The sequence below is a fragment of the Brachionichthys hirsutus genome, chromosome 4 (genome assembly GCF_040956055.1).
Source record: "Brachionichthys hirsutus isolate HB-005 chromosome 4, CSIRO-AGI_Bhir_v1, whole genome shotgun sequence".
Taxonomy (NCBI): Eukaryota; Metazoa; Chordata; class Actinopteri; order Lophiiformes; family Brachionichthyidae; genus Brachionichthys; species Brachionichthys hirsutus.
The window spans coordinates 10,264,897-10,289,765 of record NC_090900.1 but is presented as its reverse complement, the minus strand read 5'-3'; the positions used below and the strand labels follow the sequence as shown (position 1 = coordinate 10,289,765).

General features: G+C 39.4%; 1 protein-coding gene across 1 annotated transcript in view; it reads left to right on the top strand.

Annotated features, from left to right (window-relative positions):
• dapk1 (death-associated protein kinase 1) overlaps window positions 1–24,869 on the top strand; it is a 49,389-nt gene that overhangs the window by 12,899 nt on the left and 11,621 nt on the right. The window contains exons 2-16 of the mRNA XM_068760883.1: window positions 3,752–3,973; window positions 6,043–6,181; window positions 8,846–8,975; window positions 9,531–9,579; window positions 9,787–9,813; window positions 13,224–13,376; window positions 15,269–15,314; window positions 15,525–15,614; window positions 16,171–16,263; window positions 18,426–18,545; window positions 20,377–20,475; window positions 21,200–21,298; window positions 22,583–22,681; window positions 22,781–22,978; window positions 23,502–23,699. Of these exons, the coding sequence (XP_068616984.1) occupies window positions 3,752–3,973; window positions 6,043–6,181; window positions 8,846–8,975; window positions 9,531–9,579; window positions 9,787–9,813; window positions 13,224–13,376; window positions 15,269–15,314; window positions 15,525–15,614; window positions 16,171–16,263; window positions 18,426–18,545; window positions 20,377–20,475; window positions 21,200–21,298; window positions 22,583–22,681; window positions 22,781–22,978; window positions 23,502–23,699 (1,762 nt within the window). The remainder of the gene's footprint in view (window positions 1–3,751; window positions 3,974–6,042; window positions 6,182–8,845; window positions 8,976–9,530; window positions 9,580–9,786; window positions 9,814–13,223; window positions 13,377–15,268; window positions 15,315–15,524; window positions 15,615–16,170; window positions 16,264–18,425; window positions 18,546–20,376; window positions 20,476–21,199; window positions 21,299–22,582; window positions 22,682–22,780; window positions 22,979–23,501; window positions 23,700–24,869) is intronic.

The following is a 24,869-nucleotide window of genomic DNA, read 5'->3' as shown; positions in this document are numbered from 1 at the left end:
ATCAGTCGGCTGCTTGGGAAGTAAGTACTGGTACCTACATACAGTTTTCATTCTAGTTAAACAAAAGCGATCATCTTGAAGTGATTTGCTTCAAAACAATTCCACGTTGGTTAAGTTGTAGAGCACACAATATATATATTTTCTTTTCTCTCCACCCCAGACTGTAACTAACTTTCCTGTTGTGTCAGGACATGGTGGCTGTGTTTCCCAACATTAGAGATGTGACTCCTCCTCAACTTCCCCATCATGACGCAATCGTGCAGAGCCAATGTTCCGTTCCACCATGCAGTATGTCTGAGCGCGCTGAACCCACTACCCAACAGATGATTTCATTTAAGTCCTTCAGAAGTGTTTTATAACAACATATATTTAGTTCATTTTTCTCCTTTTGATGAAAGCAGTTTGAGTTTAACTCAATCTTGGCTCAGTATGACGTTCAGGGAAATTGTGTAAACATTAAATGTCCTCAGAATTGAATTAAACATAAAGCAAAAGCGGACAACCTTGAAATAACCTTGGGAATTCACCAAATTTCTAATGAAAGCGGCTATTTCCATTGGTCTATGATTTTACATTCCAGTGTGCGTCACACTGGACCCCAACATGTTTCATTCATTTATTTTAATTTACTTGTATACATTTTTGTTTTAAATCTAGTTTACTTATGCTCTTATGTTGAATGTTCTCAGTATTTATAAGTAATTCCAAACTATAATTGTATACAGATATATAAAATATGTGAAGAAATTGGCAGATAGATAAAAGTATTTGTGCAACCACTAATTAAATAAGTAAATAATACAACTTTTTGTGGTACATATGATTCATAAACAAATCCATTAAAATAAACCAGATTGTCAAGAAGTGCTGCGCCGACTGAAGAAGTCAGTGTAAAGAAAACATCCACAGTTTGTCACAGGATATCTATGAAATTGCACAGATGGTGTTGAATCAAGAAACGGAAGTCGGCTGTTTTTCTTTCTCGTCCTCATATTTTCACGCTGGCTTCACAGATGATTATTTTCTGTCTGCAGCAGCTCTCCTGCCAGTACAGAAAGGAGTTGGAGGTTCATGGTTACCCTTTCAGTTGATAAGATAGCAAATAATTTGTCTTTTTTACTTTTGAGCAGTGAAATTATGACCCACATATTGAACCTTCAGTTTGCTATTTGTCTAACTGAAGGAGTATATGCAAAGAACTGAAGTACAGTATATTTTGGCAGAGAAATTTGAACTGTGTAAACCCAACTTTAAGGTTTCTACTTGCTTAGATGTTTGTAGCTGTCCTGCTAGCGGTCACGTTGTACAGGTCGTTTGATGTAGGAAACTTAATGGGTATAATAATCAGGATCAAAACTGGACTGTTAAGACTGTTTGTTATTTTTGTGAGCGTTGATAACTAGACCAGTTTCAAATAGACACGTGCACAAAGTGAGGACAACTTTTCATTCGGGTCCCCAACTCTGATGTTGCATAGTGCAGTGGGCAGTCCCGAGTACTCGGTTCTTGTCCATCTTTCTGGGCATGTTCTCCAAATGTCGGCATGCTTTTCCTCCAGGTATTCCAGCTTCCTCCTTTCACTTAAACGTGCATTAGAGGTGAATTGACTCAACTCAAAATATTTGTGGGATATACTGTATTTGTGGTTTGAAACTAGTTGGCTTAATTCAACCCGTTGGCCTCCGTCCGTCCAACAGCACCTTTACCGTATACTTGTAATGTCTCTGTAATGAAATGTCTCTCTGTCTCCCTTTAATGAGGTCACATGACAGGACTCTGTCTTTTTAGTGGTCTGTTTTTGCCAAGGCAGAGGAGCATTTTGCTAGACATTCTCCTTTTGCTATAAATCTCATCTAAAAATTAGACAGAATGTGTCATTCTCTGGCTTGTTATTTCCTAACGCCCCCTTTCCCTTATCCTCTTCCTCCCTCTGTGGGCGGTTGATACATCAAGTGTCTCACAGTTTGCCAGGGTCGGCGGATGCACAATTGTCTGAGGCCTCAACAGCCCTCAGCGACGTGTCCTTGCTTCCCGACGTGTTGCTTTTGTTTGTTTGATGGTGCTTGGTCGAGTGACAGTGGAGTGAGTGTGATGCAGACAGATAGCTGCATTTGATAGCAATGCTGCATAGCAACATGATGAAGTAATTTCCGTAACAAGTACTAAGTAATTTTCCATGCCAAAATGTCACCCGGGCTCTCTTTATTTGGTTTTTCCTGACTGTAGGTTCATGAGTACATTTCAGCAATCAACTACATCTGTGTACTGCAGCCTGTTAGCATTAAAATACAGAAGGCCAGGGCAGGTGAGAAAAGTGTTCCTTAAACTGCATAGTACACTCCAGGTGAGAAAGTTCAACAATTATTCAATTATTTTCTCTGTCACGCCTTTGGTATGATCAAACTGGATCAACCCAAGGCGTCACAACGCCATCCGGGTGTGTACGTTCACATTGTTTACCAGCATTTAAACATGAAGATGTGTGATGTACTGTATGATGAAACGTGTATGTCACTATCGCCCCAGTTTATTGTTCATCCTCTGTCTCTGTTCCTCAAATAACAGACTTCTTGTTGCTTCCACATAGTTAAATCCTGCAGGATGGGTCACACAAGATGTTATATTTTATATACGACTATTTAAAGTGAGCTACTTACTGCTGGAATGGCAGTATTACTGACAGTATTTTACCTGGCCTGGGTTTCTTGTGCATAGAAGACCAATATTCTAAGCCTGACATGATTTAAATATCTTATTCGTAGTGAATAATTCAGCAGTAGAGGTCTTTGCTGTCTTTTAAAATGAGTTCAGTTGAGTATGGGTGTGGTGCAGGATTTCTGCTGGGGTGTTTGTCAGCTGTGTTGATGTTATGCCGAGCTGCGATTCTTATCGGTGTGCTGCTAGCGGTGTGAAATCTGAACTGCTGGGCTGTAATTTACACAATGTTGTCAAACTGATGGTGATGAGGGTGAAGGCAGACCGTGTGCAAGTGATTCAGTCTCACGTGGCTTGCTTCTTTTTTGCTCTATTAGTAAAAGACAGCTTCTGGGATCAAAGGAGGAAAAACGATTGGAGTTATAATGTAGGTGGATTAACGTTTAGTTCAGATGAACTGGGTTTAGCATCAAGCCCTTGACACGCCACAAATCAGCATCAGATACAGTGATACCTCGACATACGAGCATTCCGAGATACGTGCCAGCCTGCAAGCAATATTTTGCAATGAGATGCAAGCATAAATTTGAGATATCAGCAAGTTTCCAGATGCTGACGCTAGATGGACGAGCGCTCGGAGCCCGTTCAGGTATTCACCGCCTTCCGTACTCATCTCCTGCGCGTCTCCCGTGTTGTTTCCAATATTGACACGATTTTTGTGATGCTGGTTGTATCTGAGTATTCCTTATTAGTGATGGTTCCAAGGAAAGCGAGTGGTAAGGATGGCAGTGAGAAGAAAAGACGTATACAGTATTCTCATTTTGTATTGTGAACTCATCCCCAATAGTTAACTCACAAACATTGCTATCGGAATTCCGTTACCTGTATAGGTGACGGGATAACTGAGCTCCTTAATGTTGGAATCAGAGAAACAGCCAGGTAAAACTTGCCTGCTAGCATCTCTTTGGTTATTAAACAAATGACTTATAACATGTGAATGACTAAGCTTTACAGGGCCACGCAGGCATATTTTAAAGCCATTGTTCATGTTTTATAGCGATTGCTGGATCATCTCCTCTTGTTCTTCCTTTTCTAGTGGTCAGTTTGCTGTGGTCCGAAGGTGTCGCCACAGAACTACCGGTTTGGAATACGCCGCCAAATTTATCAAGAAGCGGCGCAGCAAGTCGAGCCGCCGAGGGGTGACGAGGGACGACATTGAACGCGAGGTGAACATCTTGAAGGACATCCAGCATCCTAACATCATCACGCTCCATGAGGTGTTTGAAAACAAGGCGGAGGTCATCCTGATCCTGGAGCTGTGAGTGCCCTCGTCCTCTTTATTCTTTTGCACTTATCACAAGAAGAAAAAGTGAGATTTCTGATTTATATAATAGTTTTGCTTAAACCTGATGAAGGAAACATGCATGATTTGTACTGACGATTTTGAAAAAAGGCTGAGCAAATTATTATTTGACGATATAATGAGACACTGTCGGTTGAGGATGATGTGACATTTTCTTGTTATCTTGCGATATGTTCTAAAATAAAACACTTAAAATGAAATCGCGTCTATTTCAAATGAAATGAGCATTCCAATGATTCAGCTTTGCATTTAAATGAGTAAAGAGGCCAATATAACTTTGAGTGCATTTAAACTGACTGTAACCGCTCAACGTTTTGTGTGACTCAGGGCAACTTGTTTTTCTCTCGGCACCAGTTGGACAAGTTTTACCAGGTTACATAAAGCACTGTTCAAACAATATCTGTGTTTTCAATAATCCATCTGACACTCTGATTAAGAATCTCTAAGCATAAAACCACAACTGGGAAAACTAAAAAGTAAATAAATACAAATCTGCAAGGATGAGGGAGAGGACTGCAGCACAATGACTGTTGAATGTAAAACAAACAAATGCAATACTGTTGATAAAAATGGTGTGTACAAACAATTGGGATGAACAGTTTTCATTTTTATGATGACATTGGGAGCATTCTAGACAAACTCGAACCTTGGTTTGGACTTTCCAGTGTGAAAGCTCCCTAACAGTATAAATTATTTAAATGTCCCTTTGAATTGAATTAGAGACACCCGAAGGTCAAACGGACGCTGTTAAACCCAAGACTACATTCCTGTGGTTTCTCAGTTAGATGTACATGAAAGATACCAGACTGGACTCACCACTAACAGACAGAGTGACAGTTGACTAATATGAACTCGTCCATCACGTTTTGCATGTTACATGCCAGGTCTCCTGTATGAAACGGGTCCATCAGGAAGGAATAGTGGAAAATTATTCCAGGCTTGGAGGATATGTGAAAGATTCCATGACACATTTCCTTCTGTTTTAAGCATGTCAGGTTGGCTCACTTTTAAATTTTGATAATAACACTTTTCCTTCTTTTTGTGCAGTTTCTGAAACGATAATCATATCAGTTTGGTTGTGTCTCATTCTTGTTCATGAATGGTTGGAAGACATGGTGTGTTTTTACTTTTTCCAGCCCAAGGCAGGTAAAACGGCTTAAATATGGAGGCCAAAAATATTAGACTTCATGTTGTGATCCTTTGTTTTCTACATCTTCTGGCAGCTTTCTGGGTAAATACAAGAGTGACAGTGACTATCCTTTGGTCTGAAACACTGAAACACGCGTCTTTACAAAATTAAGCTGAAATTGTATTTGTGGGTTAGAAACCTTCTCACCCATTTGTTACTCCCTGTTTACAGCCTGTTAACCGCTGAAGCAGATGAGGAAATAAACATCAGAGATATGCAGTGGAGTCGGTGTTTGATGAGGATGGGGAGGCCCCAAATGTGCAGTTGGTCTGTGCTTCCTCCCTGATGAGAGAAGTGGTGTGTCTGTGTATAACAGACAGACAGACAGAGGGCAGGTCTTCTTTACTGCAGATATGTTTCTCAAAGAACGGTATCTTTAAATGGTACAATTGTAATGTAAGATTAATAATGGTTTAATGAACTTTCAGGTAGTTCTTGATGACATTTTCAGGAAATGTTGGGAGTGTTACCACGAACAGATGCTTACAGTTTGGTGATGATCCAGAAGAGATCCTGGATTCTGGATCACTTTGACATTTTTATTAACATTGCAGTCAGTGGAGCTTCAAAATCTGTTCCTCAATATCTAGGTTGATTATTGATCGATGTTTATGGAATTTGGCACAGTCACGTAGGGTGGGGGCCTCCATTTCACCACCAATATATACACATACCGTACACACACACACCTGGTCTGTCTACAATGTACAGTGTAAATTGGCCATGATTAGATTACATCAGCTCAGCTCTGCTAAGCAGGGATTTGGAGCTGGCTCTGTTTCCGGCGATCTCACGTTTTAATTCCCTCCCTACCTCCTTCCTTGTGTTTGTCCAGTGTTGCTGGCGGAGAACTTTTCGACTTCCTTGCAGAAAAGGAGTCTCTGAGTGAGGAGGAAGCCACTCAGTTCCTCAAGCAGATCCTGGACGGAGTCTTCTACCTGCACTCAAAACAAATCGCCCACTTTGACCTTAAGGTAGTACAGCAACACGTCATCCCTGTTATATCCTGGGTTTTTTTTTCCAAGCAGAAACTTTTAGAGCTTTCGTTCATTTATTGTAGATATTGATGTCATACTATAGATGTAAGATGTGTTCGAGTTAAATATTTAGCGAATGCTGTGAAGATTTAGGCTGTCCACTACAGTCTCTTTGAAAAAAGTATGAAGGATTGGTGAGTCACTGAAAAAGGGTGAAGATAAAGACATTTTGAGAAATTTTCTCATAAGGATGAATGGGGAAGTGTTCAATGAAAAATGATGAATATCTTGGAAAATGTGTCCTACAAGCTGAACATTATGAAGTTGCTACATTGAAGTACATTAACGCGTGTTTTTGGCTCCAAATAGAACAACAGAAGAAAATAAAAAGTATGAATAATGCTCTGTGTGCTCATGTAGCGCATCACTCACAGAGCTCTCTTCGATCCCCTCTACAACCCTCCTCCATGCTGCTTGATTGGCCTCGTTAACAACAAGTACTATCTCAAACCAATTACCTTGTAGTGAAAGTGGGTTATAAAACCCTCCCACGGTGAGTGTTACGCTGGGGCTGACAGTAAATGTGCTCATTTGATTGTAAAATACATGTTTACAGGGACTGTTGCAAAAACCGTGCAGAATATCAAAACCAGAGTAAAAACAAGATTTAAAAAACAAAAAACAAAAAAAACATGCAACTTCTGATAGATGCTGCTTTGACATCTTGCTTGTAAAAATGTACCATGGTCCCCATTTCTGATGGAGAGTTCATTCCGAAGATTGCTGCAGCCCTGAACTAACTTGTGCTTCTGTGTGTGTGTTGAGCGTGATCAATGACACAAACTGTAGTTGTTATCAATGTGAGTCCTGTTTCTGAAAGGCCCATTTCATTTCATTTGGAGCGTAATTCGGCTCCATGGTATCTCCAGGTCACAATTTGAATGATATTGCCTCACTCTGAAATTGGCATACATTGTATTACCGTATTGGCCCGAATATAACACGACCCGACCTTTTCAGCCTAATTTCAGTGCAAAAAACACCGTGTTATATTCGGGCCAATACGGTACAGGGTATTTTATTTATCGGTATATTGTTTTATATGTGTCGTGTGGGAGTTAGGACGCGAGTCAGGAGACTAAACTCACTTCTCCTTTGTGGAGCCTTTGTTTCGTCCTCTCAATGAGAGATGCTGTAATTTTAAGAACAGAGACGCCAGCTCGGGAGAATTACATTTGCAGCATCACATTAATAAAATATTTCTGCATCAGCTGGCCTCTTTTGGCCATTTCCCTTTAGTTCTCTATTTCTGCCAAGCTATCCAATGGAACTATCATATCTGATGTTAATTACCACTGCTAAGATGTTTTTTTTGCTTTTTGTTTTTAGATTGAGTGTGTGGTTTAAAGGTCTGAAGAATTAAGTCATGTTTTAAGGTCAACACAATTAATTGATAAAATTATCATCAAATTAAGTTGTAATCTGTCCCAGTCATGTCGCACTCAAAATCCACCTGTGCAGATGTGCTGGAAAGCGCCTCATGTGAGGTTCTTGAAGATTTATAATGTAATGTTCTTTAGCATCACATACTTCACATCATTGATGCATCGTTATGATAGTTCTTTATTTAAATCTCAGACAATGCTATTGATCAGTTGTCCACTCTTGGCTCCACACATGACGTCTTCAAAATAAATGGATCCGACTGACTCCTGAACTTAAAACCATCTCATGCTGTTCATCAAAGTTCAGGACGTTCAGCTTCCAGATTTAGATGAAATAATAACCTCTGTGCCCAGCCAGCCGCTGCCAATCAATACTGGAGCTCTTTCCAACCACAGAACCTTCTGCTTCGTACATTAGCAACTCTTGTCCAAAGATTTGAGCTCAGTGGGATCACTTGTTATGTGAATATTTGCAACTATTATCATAAGATATTAGTTCAGAAATTACAGCACATATTACTTCCATCTAACCTCTCTAAACTCCTGTTGCATAGCTTTGCATGAATTGCCTGACTAATCAGGGCAGTTCTCGGTAAACTATTTTATTCTGCGGAGGCAGTAATGTAATGTTTTGATGCACAAATGATGACAGTCTAACTCATCGTTAGTCATGTTTGTGACTTGAAGGTAAAAACTACCTAAAATTCTTAAATAGAAGTCAGTCGGAAATCGTAAAAACACCTGATTGTAAAACTTCTGTTGTCATTCATTAAATATTATTGTCTTTATCTTTGTGACTTTAATTATGTTGAGATCTGTTAAGATGTAGCTGTGCTTTGCTTTTGCATTCTATTACATTGAAGTTGCTCTTGACAATTCATTAAATTCCACTGGTTAATATATGGTGCCTTGATTGTGCGGAAATAATTCAGTTCGTAACTCGCATTTAATAATGCACTTCTTCATTTGTACGTTAAATTAAGTTGAATGTTTACAGAGCAGAAAACAAGACCGTTGAGCTATGCACGGCTTTAATTGTATTTTCACCCCACCTTCCGTCACTGCTGCTTCCGACAGTCAATCTGTTCTTGTTCCTTCCCAAATGAAATTCTCAAACCCAATTCTTTGTCAGGCTGAAAGGAAGAGGTTTGGAGAAAAGATGGCTTCATTGTGCTCTGAGTCATGTCCGGCCTCTGTCTTTTTTTTCCCTTTCTAGCCAGAGAACATCATGCTGCTGAACCGCTCGGTGCCTCATCCGCGCATCAAGATCATCGACTTTGGCCTGGCCCACAAGATAGATTTTGGCAATGATTTTAAAAATATTTTTGGCACACCAGAATTTGTAGGTCAGTATCTCTTTATGTAGTACTGAAAAATCCGATCCTTCATCTTCGTTTTATAATAGGCATCTTGTGACAAGCACTTCCTCAGAATCATTACCAAACTAGTTTCTAACTCCACGCCATTACGTCATTGTAATTCCCCTGTAAGGCAGAAACTTATAACATCTCCAGTTTCAATACTTGGGCATTTCAATGGCATTGAATGAGTTAATTTCTATCATAGGGATGTGAATTATGATTGCAGCTACATATGCAATTCTGTTTAAATAAATTGTGAGGCTTATTGATTCTGCATTAAAAATTCAGACATCTGACAAGAGAAAAGTAATGAGTAAGAAAACATTTATAAAAATAAAACAGTGGATTATAAAACAAAAATATCTCAAAGACAAAAACATTTCTTAACCCAATGTGATAGCAAATGATAAGACTATATAGCAGGAGAAAGAAAAGATGAAAGGATCAACGGCCCATTCGGGGTATCACATGCATGCTCGTGTGAGTCATTTACTTGTTCACCTGAATAATGATCTTTTATTTTGTGCGTTTGTCTTACAGCTCCAGAAGTAGTCAACTATGAGCCTTTAGGCCTGGAGGCAGACATGTGGTGAGTAAACAAAAACTCTATCTGCTTTGTAATTAAGATTATATGCATATCCTTTGCATTTGTTCTCATTTCTGAAGAGCATCTGCTGTTAGAGAAATTTATGCTGCACCTTGTAAACCGCTGGCAAACTTCTTTTTTTTTTACTGACAAAGTAATTTGTCTAATGTTGAACATTATTTTCTCCTGTATTTCTTCCACCCTCCTCAGGAGTGTCGGTGTGATAACCTACATTCTGTAAGTATTTTAAATGCCATTTATGGTCATGTTTATTATTTGAAATCTGAAATAGAATCTTTTTACCAGCACAGGGTGCCTATTAGTTCCCATTTAATTACAAACCCCATCTTTACCCAGAGTCCCTCTGACTTGTCAGACTTGACTTGTTAAATCAGCTGATGTGTGCAGCGATGGTGATGAATAATGCAACAGCCTACATCAAGGAGCATCAAGAATATCAAAACGGCATTTTCAATACATTTGAGTGTATTGAGTATCAGGAACACATTGTAATGTAGTAATGCTAGCCATTATTCAGCCTCAACACACAGACAGAATAATCATGTTATGTTGTGCTAACTGTAAAATGATATACCTGTACACGCACATTAGGCCTAAACGCACACACAAAGGACTGTCGACTTGCAGTAGAGAGAGTGGAGGACTAATAGATCTGGGACCATTTAGGGGGTTAGTGCCTTGCTCAAGGGCAAATCTACAGTGCCTAGGAGGTGAACTCGCACCTCTTCAGCTACCAGTCCACCCTCCATTCTGTGGTCTATGCTGGTTTTGAACTGGCCACCCAACATTGCCTGAGCAAAGTCCTCTACAAACTGAGTTACTGCTGCTTTAATGTTATTAAAGTTCATTTTGACCATTTTTATTTTATCTAGTCCAGTCCTGTGCTGAATTTTTATCTGAAAACAAACACATTTGGGTGGATAGAGTTTTTGCTTGGCCATCGCATGCTTTTTTTTAAAATTCAGCCTTGAGGTTGAGTGTTTTACAAAGATGGGCTAAAATAAATCTATAAGGATAAATTTGATGCTGAATGTCTTATTCTTTTTAATTAAAATTTCAGTTAAAATGGCTATGCTTTGTTGTCCATTGTCAATTCCGCAATGGCCGGCTTTGTTCCTATCTTGTCGATCAAACATGCAGCCCTAACTGCAGTACTAACTGCGGTCTCTGGTACTGTTAAACCCTGAGCCATGGTCAAATTGCTTTGAATTGAGCGTACCAGATGATGACTAATCTAAGCAATTTATTCTTCTACAGTTTAGGGCTTTCATTAAACCACTGAGTACTTGAAGCAGCCTTTTGTCAACTTGTTCAAGTCAACAATGAGCAAAAAATTCATGCCTTCAGTGACCCACAGGACAAATGCTGTTGAGTCCTTGACGCGATTGCCCTTCTCTTTGTAAACGCAGCAACAAGGTTTTGCTCAGCTCCCACACACCTTTTTCCATTAGACACCTACAGAATGCAAGGCCACAAAATGGCAAATGAGCATTTGCCCACACAAACAATTTACAAAGCTCTTCCAAAAATAGTATAACAGGAAAGGTGAAGGTAAATGTCCAAACAAATGTTATGTCACTATGAGGTGTTAGCCAGCTGCAAACATTGGAGTATTAATTATAGAGGAGCAGTAGTGCTATTAAAATGATGATTAATTTGAACACATTTAATTAATTTTGAACACATGGGTATACAGATACATACTAGACACACACACAGTCTTTGTTCATGCTGTCCGCCCACGCTGTTGTCACAGCCTGGCATCCGAAAGGACAAAAAACAGATTGCTATTCACATCACTGAATGATGTACAAAAACATATTTTTGGAATCTCCACATACTAGCAAAATGTTGTTCTTAATTGTTTTAGTGTATTTATTGAAATGCAATGCAACCTGACATGATTTAGGTAAATGTGTTGAAAGGTTTTATTTATGATTTCCTGCTCTGTTAAATTGGGTCATGCAGTAGGTTGTATGAATCGTTAGCTTTAGCATACAGCTTGGAGACTTTGGAGAAGACTTCTTTAATTACCCTTATTGCAAGCATCTGCTCTTTATGCAGTTGAGAAACATACATTTCCACTCAACTTGCGTTTGAGCACCTCCACCTGCCTGCTTGCCTGTTAATTAGTGGCTGGTGTCGATGAGCAGAAGAAGCTTCAGTGGAGAAGGGAACGTTGTTCGCTTCAACTACTGGAGTCTCTAAAGTGGACAGTGAATTAAGCCACTGTTGCATCACTCTGCATGTGAAGCTTGAGAGGCCACCTCCGTCACCAATTGTGTCCCTTTCTGCACCTCATTTCCTGTTAATCTGTAAATGGGCAATATGACCAGTTGCTGGTGGAGCTAAGGAGAACGTTTTACTCAAAGTTGTCAACATAGCTCAAAGCTACCAAACATGCTAATCCTAACTAGCTGGGGTCTTGCTGTGTTCACATAGAAACCAAAGCCAATTCTAGCACGTTAATCGTACGAGTTTGGTTGCAGGATCGATTGTCTTGATTGTTCTTACTTGTGCAAAGTTTACCCCAAATTTGGGGTAAATAAATTGGAATTTATTTATTAACTTGTGAAAATCTGAAACATGACATGAATGAAGTGTATTTTAATGTTTATTTTAGTGTTAGTAATGTGTGCTTTATCTGTCTCATCATGGGAGAGTGGGACATGTCCTCTTGATTCCTTGTATGTCTTCACATGTGAAGGAATTGACAATAAAGCTACTTTGACTTTGAGGATTGTCACCAAAATGTAATGATCTGTTCCTGGTAACATTCCCAACATTTTCTGATAACTCAAAAGGTTCTGGACGGATTTGGATGAAGTTATCTTGCTAGCGGACAGACAGACAGACAAACGCCGGCGATTACATTTCCCTCGCCTCGGCGTACTAATAAGTTATAGAAACTAAGAGCGATGTTTTTTAGCTCGGATATTTTAGTCTGGGGGGTTGTGGAGACTGACTCACCTATGGAGCCAGACTTAAATGATCGTTCAAGCAATTACCGGTACTACTTTCGCTTACTACATCTTTTTTTGTCCAATGATACAAGCCTTTGTCTTTATTTGGTGCAGACATTATTCCCTTGCTGCATATATTTATTTATTCCAGTAAGGGATGTGAAAGCACATTAAAATCTCTGCGTTCAACTCAAACCCGCTGAATATTTAATGAATCTGAAGGTCGTCCAGCTGGCTTGCCTGTGATAGTGATTGTGTAGCATACTAAATACTTCAGTGAGATAGCATGCTTGACTAATGAGCTGCCATTAGTTGCTACATGGCACTGTGATTGTCATTCCCCACATAAACAAGTACTAATGTCTCACTTTTGGTCTTGAGGGCCAAAGCTAATCGGCAGCAGAGAGGTTAGAGTTGGAGTTGGTATCCAGTGTATTTCCCCCATCCTGTATTTACATGGATAGGACAGATGATGAGAGAGGATTACTGATGTTGGCGTAGATTATATTTTAGGGCCTAAAACTGTTAACTTAAATGTATAGTTTTTCTGAGATTTAAAATAGAAATGTATCAAATATAAATTCCCTGCATAACGTTATTGTGATGTTAAATTTTCAAAATGTGTGATTGATTGATTGACGTTCTCTCTGCCTTCCATCCAAGCCTCAGTGGTGCGTCTCCTTTCCTGGGCGACAACAAGCAGGAGACTCTGGCCAATGTGTCCGCTGTGGACTACACATTGGACGAGGAGTTCTTTAGCAACACCAGCATGCTGGCCAAAGACTTCATAGGAAGGCTGCTTGTGAAGGACCCCAAGTATGCATGATCTCTCTTTCTGATGCTGTATTTGGAACTTAAAACATTTTGAAACTATGATATAGTAGCGGTGCAACATGAGCTGGATTAAAATAACACTGCCTTTTTCCAAAAGAGAATTATAAAGGTAGGTCATCAGTGGAGAAAACGGGAGAAGTATATGAAGAAAAACTTTCCTCAATATTGCAGTGAAAGTAGAAAAAAAAAACATTTAAATGTGTCCCCACATATATGAGGACCAGATTTATTTTTCAGCAACTTATCTTGTGTGAGAAATGTATTTATCAGAGTGGCCTATGGTCAATTTAGAAGTCTGTCACCTCAAGAAGTCCTTATTCAGATGCCACTAAATTGATGCAGACCCAAAAGATGTGTAGAAACATTTACAGCTAGTATGTCAGCCTCTTTGGTGACAGTAAGTTTGAATCCCCAGGCAGTCGAGCGCAACTTGGCAACATATTAAATTTACATGCATGTGGTTCATTTACAATTCAGTGTTTAATAAAGAAACTAGCATTCAAGTATTGACCATCTGTTTGGTTCCTATTTATTGTTGCTTGTGATTGCACTAAATATCCCGTGTTATTGAGGTGATTGTTCTTAATTTCTCGTTCACCAGTTGTCTACGCTGTAAGACATTTCTTACCAGCAGAACTCTTTTGCTCTTGTTTCTTCACAACAATGGAGTCAGGGTGAGAGGCCCAATGAGTGAATAAAAGGCTGCGTTTCATTTAGACCGGACGACCCAAGAAAAGGCACAGGAAGCTTTAAATGGGCATTGAGCGAAAGAGGAGGCTGACTTTATAAACGGGAATTAATGGTGCTTTTAGAAATCCGCGACCAAGTTTGTCCAAATAGATCGGCTTTTAATTGATCTACACAGTGAAGAGGGAATTGATCCACTCAGCTGGGGAGGAAGATTAATGGGGACTTGCGTGAAGAAGATACATTACTGTCTAACACAGTCACGTGAGTAATTAAATGTGATTACCAAAAAACAAGTTGGAACAGGGATGTGGCCGTGAACAGACATACAAAAGTGGAAGTGATCTCCAGACCAGTTTCGTTTATCATTACATTGAACTTACCGGTAGTCTTTTTTTTTTTTTTCTTCTTCAAAACATTGAACTGTTATTTTTGCTGTTACCCTTTGTTATATTGGGTGTGGCAGTGGCATCGTTGATAAAGTAGTGGCATCGTTGCTCTCAACCATGCAGGTTCATTCAAATACAAGCTTTTGTTGAATATCAGATGCTCTTGTTTTCACATTAAGAGCTGTAGACTCTTTATCATTTTTATGTTCTCTATGGGAATAGCCACCTGGCTGTTTGAAAATGTGTTCAAGTAACGGGTAATCTATACATATATTCTGTTTTATTAGATGTTCTCAAGTATGAAGAATTTAAAAAAAGTAAATGGCAGGTTTTCATGAGCAAAGCTCAATGTAGAATGCATGGGGATGAGTTCAAAACAACAGAAATCAAATTACTTCAAATATTTTTGTCATAATATTCAACAGGACTGCATCCAAACGAATTATCTTATGATAATGATTATCAATTATTTTGTCTAAAATATTCCAAGACAATGTAGTCTAGTATCTCATTTTGTTCAACCAATATTATGAACCCAAATATATTTGGTAAGGAATAATTTTGATATATTTTTGACTTTAGGAGATATAATCTGAACGTCAGTGCTTGTAGTGTCACTGACCAACACTTTTTGGGGATTTTTGGTGCAACTCATGACCACACAATGGACTTTTTTAATATGCATTTATAAGCATTTAAAAATGCTAAATGAAATTATCAACTCACAGCTCTATACCTGCGTAATGTCCTCCAATGCTCACATTTCTCAGCCCTAATATTTGTGTTTTCCGTCCACAGAAAGAGACTGACTATTCAAGACGGCCTGCATCACCCCTGGATCAAGGTTGGACTCTTGCTAGCCAACTGATGCAATCTCTTAATTAATCATTGCTAATCCCGTAAAAGTTCAAATGTCACATAATTTGCTGAAGGTTTGAATTTTATTAGTTGAATGATGTGATCAGCTAATTGATTTAGATCCAAATTGGTTTATGCTAAGATTAGGCTCATAATATTTGTTCATTATTAATATATTTGTTGTTTGTGAAATCAGCCAAAAGACACTCAACAAGCTCTTACTCGAAAAGAGTCGGCTGTCAACATGGAGAAGTTCAAGAAGTTTGCTGCTCGAAAAAAATGGAAAGTAAGTAATGCTTTCCTCGCACACTATCTTCAAGAATCACCAGACGTCCTTCTGTGATATCTGTTTAAAGCCTGAAAGATTTCTCTGTAGTGTTGGTGCTGCCGCTACACCCAGTCTCTGACTATAGAATCCACCCCGCCAACACTCCAGGCTTGTGTATAACGCTAATTGCTTGTTAATTCTAGCTTTCAAATTATTCACTAAACAAAGAGATCCATTGTTTACTGCTCCATATCAAGCAAGCCAGCAAAAAGGCATATAGCGTTATCAGTTACTCATGTGTGTCATGCGTTAAGAGAGTTCTGTCAGCAGTGTTTTTTAGATTGCCTGTATGTAAAACTAAAAGTAGGAGTTTCATGTACTTTATTCCTCTGACTGCTTTGTATCTTTGTAGAGCAGAGCAGAGACTGCAGTAAGACAATGGGTTAAGAATGAACTGCACTAAATGGAGCAGAACATTCCTTTATGTCTACACCTGCCTGCCTGCCTGTTGACGGTCCTCTTAATATCGCTTGGAATCGGCTTGTTTGTGAAGATCCATCCTTTGTTTTTCCAGCAATCCGTCCGACTTATTTCCTTATGCAAGCGCCTGTCCCGCTCATTCCTGTCCAGAAGTAACATAAGCGTGGCACGCAGTGATGACACATTGGTAAGTACTTAAATCTGCTTGCGATATGTGTTTTTGTGTGCTGACTGATAAACATGTCTGGGAGGAATATACAAGAAGATATTAAATGCCTGGAAAATCAAGATCTTGAGCCCTGATTCTTAAAGTTGATTGGATTTTAAGGGGTTTGGGCCAAGGATATTTTACTTTGCACTTGAGTGAAAGATCTGTATCGATGCACTACCTGCAAAACATTCGGATGTAGTTTCCTCCTCAAGCGACTACCATTTTACTGTTACTGTATACATGATGTTTCTTCAATGACTGTACTTTTGGCTTGTCCCATCAGTGGTTGCCACAGCAACCTTCTCCACTTCACCCTGTCCTTTGCATCGTCCTCCCCAACACCAGCCACTCTCATGTCCTCCCTCACTACATGTATCTTCTCCTGGGTCGACCTCTAGCCCTGTTCCCTAGCAGTTCCGTCCTCAGCGTCCTTCCACCGATATAGTCCCCGTCTCTCCTCTGGACATGTCCAAACCATTGAAGTTTGGCCTCTCCGACATTATCTCCAAAACAATTCCATGAGGTTTCTAATCAAGCCAAATAATCACAATCGATCAGAGACTTCGGTCTTGATGAGTTTCACATGGGTTATATTTAAGTGACTTTTCAGAGCGCTCTGTTACAGCTGTGGTATTTATTATTCTACAATCTCTTGCCAACATGTAATTGATCTGTTCATCATTGCCCCTCAGTGACAAAGGGCATGATACTCGTGGCGTTGTTTAAATTTTGGCATTAGCAACAATAAAATAAATTGGATCATGCAGGAATGTGCCTCCAGAGAAGGAAGCATTTGTCTCTTGGCATGTTCATTGACAAATAATGTTATAAACAAAAGCTTTTAGGATATTTGTGTCTATTGATGTTGACGAGTCAGTAACATACAAACGCTACAGCCTCAATGAGGAGTTTAATCATTTACAGTGTTGCTCGTAGGCTGAGGCCAGGTGTGTTTCCTCGGCAAAGTGGCGTATAAGGACTTCCTCTTGTCACAGTTGAGCAGACGGGTGGAACCAAACTGTGTGAAGGATGCTGCACCCCCTGTAGTCCACAACCAGAACTGCAGCATTAGATTATAGGTAGTTAACTGCTAGATGTTTCCAATAGTTCCTAGTTTTTGTTGGCTGAGAAGATTCATTGTTAAGCACTTTACATAATCTCTGTTCAGGTGCAGCTTTTAATGCGACTGTTTTTCATTCATTTGTATCAAGTAAGAAGTTGTTTTTTTTCTGTTGGAGGCTCTCAGTAGTTGGAAGTGCATCAGAGAAAGGTATTTGATAAATTATTAACAGTAATAAGGTTGTAAATAATAGCTATTCTCCGATTAGTCAGCCAAACATTTTTCCATTAACTGTTGCGGTGTAATTGATGCGGTGTATGGAGCCCAGGAGGGGGGGAAATCATTTTCTCCCAAAGGATCAAAGTATTTAAAAACCAAAAGAACTTCTTTATAGAGTAAGATTACCAAAGTAAGAAGCATTTAAGTTAGCCCACTTGTGCATCACCTCAAAAATTCCCTCTTGAGCAATAGAAGAGCATTACAAGACTGATTCAAATGCTGCAAGAGCTCTGTTTTCTAGATGTTAAAAGCAATGTGGGGTTGGTTATTTGAAGCAAATTGTCGTATAGTTTTCTTTTCTTAGAGGATTAATTTTGTGGATAATAATTCCCAAGACTAGAGATATGAAGAAAAGGAAAATCCCATAACATCTCTGTGCACAGTTTGTATTGTTTGCAGCTTTCTGAGGTGGTTGAGTCACGGCTGCATCAGCAGAGAGGTTATGATGTGATGTATGTAGCGGAACTATCGTGCTTGGTGAACTTGCCTTTCCCCTTCATCTCCTCTCCTCACCTGCCTGCCTCCCTTCTCCTTGTCTCTTTGTGCAGCAGAGCGTTACAGCTGACTCCTAAGTTGTCCGCATGAAGGTTGTTGTCATTCGGCAGCATCTTAAAGCATTTTGAACCTAAGCTGAAGATGATAAAGAAACGTCTGTTTGTTACTGTGAGCATTCATGCATGACAAGGATGAAAGAGAGACTTAGGGGGCTTGTGATAGAAAGAATTCACAAGATTAGCGTTCACAGGGTATGGTCGTCCTGTTAACAGCAGAGGAGTAACTATATTTCCCACCAATCTAGGATGAGGAAGACTCCTTTGTAATGAAGGCCATTATTCACGCCATAAATGACGACAACGTACCTGGTCTACAGCATCTGCTCGGCTCTTTGAACAGTTATGACGTTAACCAGCCCAACAAGGTAAATAACACAGAGATAGAGTACATAACGATGTTTAAATCTGTTTATACATTTCATTTTTTTAATTTGTGAAATATTTCCTGTTCCACTTTTTTAACAAATCCAAACAGCCATGTCTGTAAAGATGAGTTAATTAATTTAATCTCCATTAAGATGATGGGGGGGTCTCATGTGCTGTGATGGGCGAGCTATTGTAAAGTGCAGAGACCTGAGTTGCATCTACTTTCATTGTTGTCCATGTCACTCAAAAATTGTCTCCAAATTTCAACCTGAACAAGTTCTGTTGGAGCAAATGTCCCCCCAGATTTAATGAAAGGTTCATTTAATCCAAGCACTGTTTGAAAACAGGCAAACGGACAGAGCTATCTTCTGAAGCTAAAGAACCTTTTGGAAATTACATAGCATGCATTTAGCTTCTGATCAGCCAGAAATAAATATTCATCATTGTCAAGGAGGTAATGTTTTTGATGCCGTTTATTCGTTTGTCTGTTTGTTTATTAGCAAGTTTACAGAAAAACTGCTGGATGTATCTTGGTTTAAAAAAAATATGTACACAAATCTGAAGATGGATCTTGGTGTAGCTTGGATCCCATTAAATTTTGAGAACAATCCAGATACCCGTCTGAATATAAAAAAAAAAAGGCAGATATTCCCATTTACTAGGCTTTAAAAAAAAATCCTATTTTATAAAATATGCATTTATTCATTCATATTCACTCAATATGCAACAATTCACTCACCAAAAATCTGTCAAAGGGGTCCAATATACACCATCATGCAAAATGTCTTCTGGATCTGATCACATTGCAGTCAATGGAGCTTCAAAATTTGTTCCTCAATATTTCGGTTGATTATTGACCGATGTTTATGGAATTCGATACAGTCATGTAGGATGGGGGGACCTCTATCTTGTCACCAAATTTCATCCGCATTGGATCCAGAATGTAGTCAGTAAAAAACATTACATTTTAACATTGAAAAACCCATAGATTCAAAAATCTGTTCCAAATACACATCAACTCTGATTCACTTTTCATGGTTGGTGTATAAAGATACCGAAAACAATTTAGAACCTTTGATGATGATCCAGATCACCATGTGGCCGGTGTAAATACAATCACGAGGGGAATGAGCTGCTTGGCAGAGGTTTGCGCTCTCTGAGTGCTTTTCTAGTTGTAACATATATTTGCAGTATTTCTACATATCATTATGTCATCATAAAATAAATGGCATGGAAATGGAAAATAGACAAAGAGAAAATACAGAAAAAAGATTATAGAGATTTAATAAAGTACAAGCAAGTTCACCTGTGGCATTTTCCACTTGTGTTGTTTTTATTTATAGAAATAAACTATAACCAAGTTTAGTTTAAAAAGTATAAATGGAAAGAAAGAAGTGCAAAGAAGAATCCAGATAGTTTCTCATTTAGCAAGCTCGTGCTTCAGGCAGATTTAACAACTCCCTCGTCTTCACGCTCCTTGTTTCTTTGGAGAATAGATGCTGCTTGTTGACAGCTGATGGGTGGGGGGGTGATGCTATTAAACTCAGTGAACTGTGAAGGAAAGGAAAGAAGAGAGTGAGAGTGATAGTGTATGGAGAAGTAGAAGAGAGTCGCATTGCAGTTAGAGACAGAAATCTCTATAGAGGTTTTAAAAGTGAGAAAATATAGAAAAGGTGTCTGACTAAAATCTGAGACACAGCCAACGGTAATTTCTTCTCTGTATCCATTCAGTGTAAATTTGAGCTAACATATTGAAGTTAATTGCTTCATTAACAAAAAGACATGGTCATTGTTAAAGAGAATAAAAATGTCAATGTTTTTACGTTTCAGCACGGCACTTCTCCTCTTCTGATTGCTGCCGGCTGTGGCAATATTCAGATCATTGAAGTGCTGATGAGAAAAGGTGCAGAGATCCAGGCCAATGATAAGGTAAAGATCACAGTCATTCCAGTAGCCAGCTTCGGTTCTGCGATGCTAATTTGTGCAGCGATCCTATGAAAGAGTTGTATGAATGGATGAGGAATGAACCATCGGCTCAAAAGACCATGTTTGCTACCATTAAGTAAGCTTAATTAAAATGCGTCTAGCAAGTCTGCGACGGCAACTTGCAAATGCATCTTTGAGTGTTGTGCCTGGGAAAGCACGATCATCTAAATACCGTAGGTCCTTTTTGTTTCAGATATCTCATGTGCATTATTTGGATGGATGTGTTCATACAGGGGTATTCAAAAAGAATGAACCAATTTCACTATGCAATAGTTTAATAAGGAAAGGCAATAGAAAGGTATTCTGCTCTGAATCGAGTTTTATTTTCCATCTTACACGTGTTCAATGTGGCTACCACCTGCAGCCCGGACAACTCCAGTGCGATAAGAGAATTCCTCCCAGACGCATATCAGCGTATCACGATCCACTGAGTTGATCGCTGTTGTTATTCCATGTTTGAGGTCAGGTCAGCAGCCATTCAAAACTTAGAAAACGCCCCTTTCAAATGGTGGCTGATTTATTCCATGATGATATTTGAGAACTGAAGCAACGCGTCATTCTTTTTGAATAACTCTATTGTGTGGTGCTGCTTGCGGCTCCGGAGGGAGTGATTTCAGAGTAAGCTCGGGGATAAATGCTAGAATTTTCTTCTCTTTTGAACCTTCAGAGTGGAGCCAACGCTATCTACTACGCAGCAAGACACGGCCATGTGGGAACCCTGAAATTCCTTCATGAAAAGAAATGCCCTCTGAATGTCCAAGATAAGGTGACTAGAGTGCAATTCCTCACACATTGCTAACCATGAAAATCTACTTTGATTTTCTGAAATGCCCAGATTCATACACATGTTCACACTTTCCACAGAGCACCTGCAGAGAAAACCAGTTACTCTGGCATTTTATCTGCTTGATTGCTGTTGCCATAGTAACAGTTCTTGCTGAGGAAGATGTGCTGTTTTGAGCTTATTTTGACAGACAAATTCCCCAAAGCAATTTCTAACCGTGAAAAAGGAACGCGGAGCAGTCTTCCTTCACCAGACCAGAGCTAATCAGCGCTCGAGGCTCCTTCTTGATTATTATCTAGTTCTTGCCCAAGAATCGTTAAAGGTGTTTAATACTCAATGAGCTTGAAATCACAAAATAGTGTCTGTGTGAAATTACACTAAGAAAAGAAAGTCAGAAAATGTTTTCATTACTATTTTTTAACAGTGGCTCCTTTATTTCCTCTTTGCAATTTTCTAATTGAATAAATATTTAAAGCTTAAATCCCAAAATGTATTCATTAAATGCAGTTCATTTTCACATAGGCTCTCACATAAGCAGTTTCTCTGCTAATGAGGTCCTACTTTGACTGTCTGCTGTAACGTTTGAGCTAATGGATTGTCTTCTGTTGAGTCGGACGTCTAGACACACAAAGACCATTAAAATCAGATTACTGTACTTAAAAATTGACTTTCTGGAAAGTTGAAATGGCATCACTTCACAGCGAAAAAGTGCCGACGGGTTCTCATAGCCTCAGATTGCATTGTTTTAAAATACTTTTTACACATGAATATTAATTGTAAAGGTTTTACACTAAATATTAACTGCTACTGTACTTTCGGCTTGTCCCGTCGGGGGTCGCCACAGCAACCTTATCCACTTCACCCTGTCCTTTGCATCGTCCTCCCCAACACCAGCCACTCATGTCCTCCCTCACTACGTCCATGAATCTTCTAAGTCGACCTCTAGCCCTGTTCCCTGGCAGTTCCATCCTCAGCATCCTTCTACCGATATAGTCCCCGTCTCTCCTCTGGACATGTCCAAACCATCGAAGTCTGTCCTCTCTGACCTTGTCTCCTAAACGTCTAACCTTCACTGTCCCTCTTATTGTCTCATTTCTAATCCTATCCAACCTGATCACTCCCAAGGAGAACCTCAGCATCTTCATCTCCTCCACTTCTAGCTCCGCCTCCTGTCTTTTCCTCAGAGCCACTGTCTCTAAGCCGTCCATCATCACACTAAATATTAACATGCTTACATTTTGTAATATTTTTCTTTTTGGTCTCCAGTCTGGAGAGACTGCTCTTCACGTGGCAGCACGCTATGGCAATGTTGATGTGGTGAGCTATCTGTGCAGCATCCAGGCCAACCCAGACCTGGCTGACAAGGTAAGCGTGTACACACAACATGATACACATGCACTAAAATTATCAACCATTTAAAACAGTTTTTTATTGTTTTTGTGTGTTCCATGCTTCAATCCACAGGAGCAGGAGACCCCGCTGCATTGCGCTGCCTGGCATGGTTACTCAGCAGTAGCCCAAGCACTCTGCCAGGCGGGATGCCATGTGAATGCAAAAAACCGCGAGGGAGAGAGTTCGCTGCTGACAGCATCTGCCAGGGGCTTTGTGGAAATTGTGGAGTGCTTGGTTGAACATGAGGCTGAACTTGAGGCGGCTGACAAGGTGAGCAGCAAAGGCTTCCGCTCCGTAACAATCTTTACAGATTTATTTCGCCCCACCATGGCTTTTGTCTGACTTTCTAAGTCAGACCAACATCCGGGGGTTTACTAGCAATGCAGAGACAATTGCTAGTAAATTCTTGCCATGGAAAGAAAGACGAGTTGACTAAATTAACTACAGATGTATTGGAACATTACAGTGATCATTTTGTTTTTTCATTCAGGGATCCTTGAGGATATTGTTTGTTTGTTTTCCAGATCCTTTTTCGGGATTCTCAAAATTCCTCCGGTCTACTCTCATTAAAATTTTCTTAATGCACCTCTAATGACATGAATAGATAACTATATTAAATTCTCAGAGGATAAACTAGTGTTAAAATATCCACTCCCTACTTACGATTCAATTCTGACATCACCTTACATTTCAGAAATATATTTTTCTTATAAAGTTGTCTCAATCTGATTTTTTGTTTTTTTGTTTTTATATACTGTATAACATCAAAGATTAACATTGTGTTCACCTGTAGGACGGGCACACAGCCCTCCACCTGGCTGTGCGGAGGTGTCAGGTTGATGTGGTTCACTGCCTCCTTAGACACCACTGTCACCTGGACCAACAGGATCGCCACGGCAACACACCCCTGCACATCGCCTGTAAAGATGGAAATCTGGCCATTGTCATGGCAATCTGTAATGCCAAAGCCAGCCTGGACCTTCCAAACAAGGTGAATTAAAGTGTTTCTAACCTCACCCCATGTTTAAGATCCATTCAAGTTCGGATCAAGATAAACCTACCTTTTTCAACATTGCAAGAAATGCTTCCACTTTCTGTTACTCTTAACCAACTTGTGAAACTGGTTGAAGATTGAGCATTGTCCAAAAGACAGAACCAGATAAAGGGATGAATTAGTGACTTGTGTCCCCTTATCATTGCAAGAACCCTAAAGGTAGCCATTTTCTCATAAGATTTATCAGCAGAATCACGTGAATCTTTGGGCATTGTTGATGGTGGAAATATTTATTTTATTTTGTGAAGAATTCACAAAGCGGAACTGGAAATGGCTACTCTTCTGGAACAACAATTTTCCCTTCAAAGAAATTAGTATGGGGCAAATACTTTTTCTCAACACTATGCCCATTATGGACGTGTTCGTAAATTCAGAGCTCATGTAACATCAGTTGTGATTTACTGTGAGCACTTTTTGGCTGACCTTTTATTCTTACAAAAAGCAGTTTGTCGAGGACTCCATACCTGGATTATATGTGAACCTGTCGTGCCTTGCCTCTCTGCCAGGCAAGACCTCCCACGCATGTTTCTGCCTGGGTGATTTCACATTCTATTTTGATACTGTCTATTTTAATGTATTCTGCGATCGGATTGTGTTTTTTTCCCAGATGCTGTTTGCACCTCTCAGGTTTTCCAGTTTTGTTTTCTCTTAGCTGTTCAAGACAGTGATATGTTAAAGGAGCAGACAGCACTGCCAGAAATGTGTTTATTTATTCAATACTAAATGTTCCTGCTTGGTTTTTTAAACTTGTCTGAATCATGAATCCACATATAGCTGTATGTGCATGCACTTGTCTTCTTTCTCAGCAGTAGAAACCAGGGAGAAAAGGGAGAGGAGTAGAACTGAAAATGTCTTTTCTGCAATTAGTCTTCATCCTGATCTATGCTACTATCTTGCATTTTCAAGTTGTGACGGATGTGGATTTTTTTTTACTTTCTACTTGGCTTTTATATGTTTAATTACCGTGGATAAAACACAGCACAGGACGATATACAGGCATTAAAAATGACTACATTTCTTTCTGGAGAATTGCTGAAATCCAGTTGAAAAAAAGAGAGAATCTGCAAAATAGGCTTCAAAACCGAAATACAATTTAAAATCAGTCCA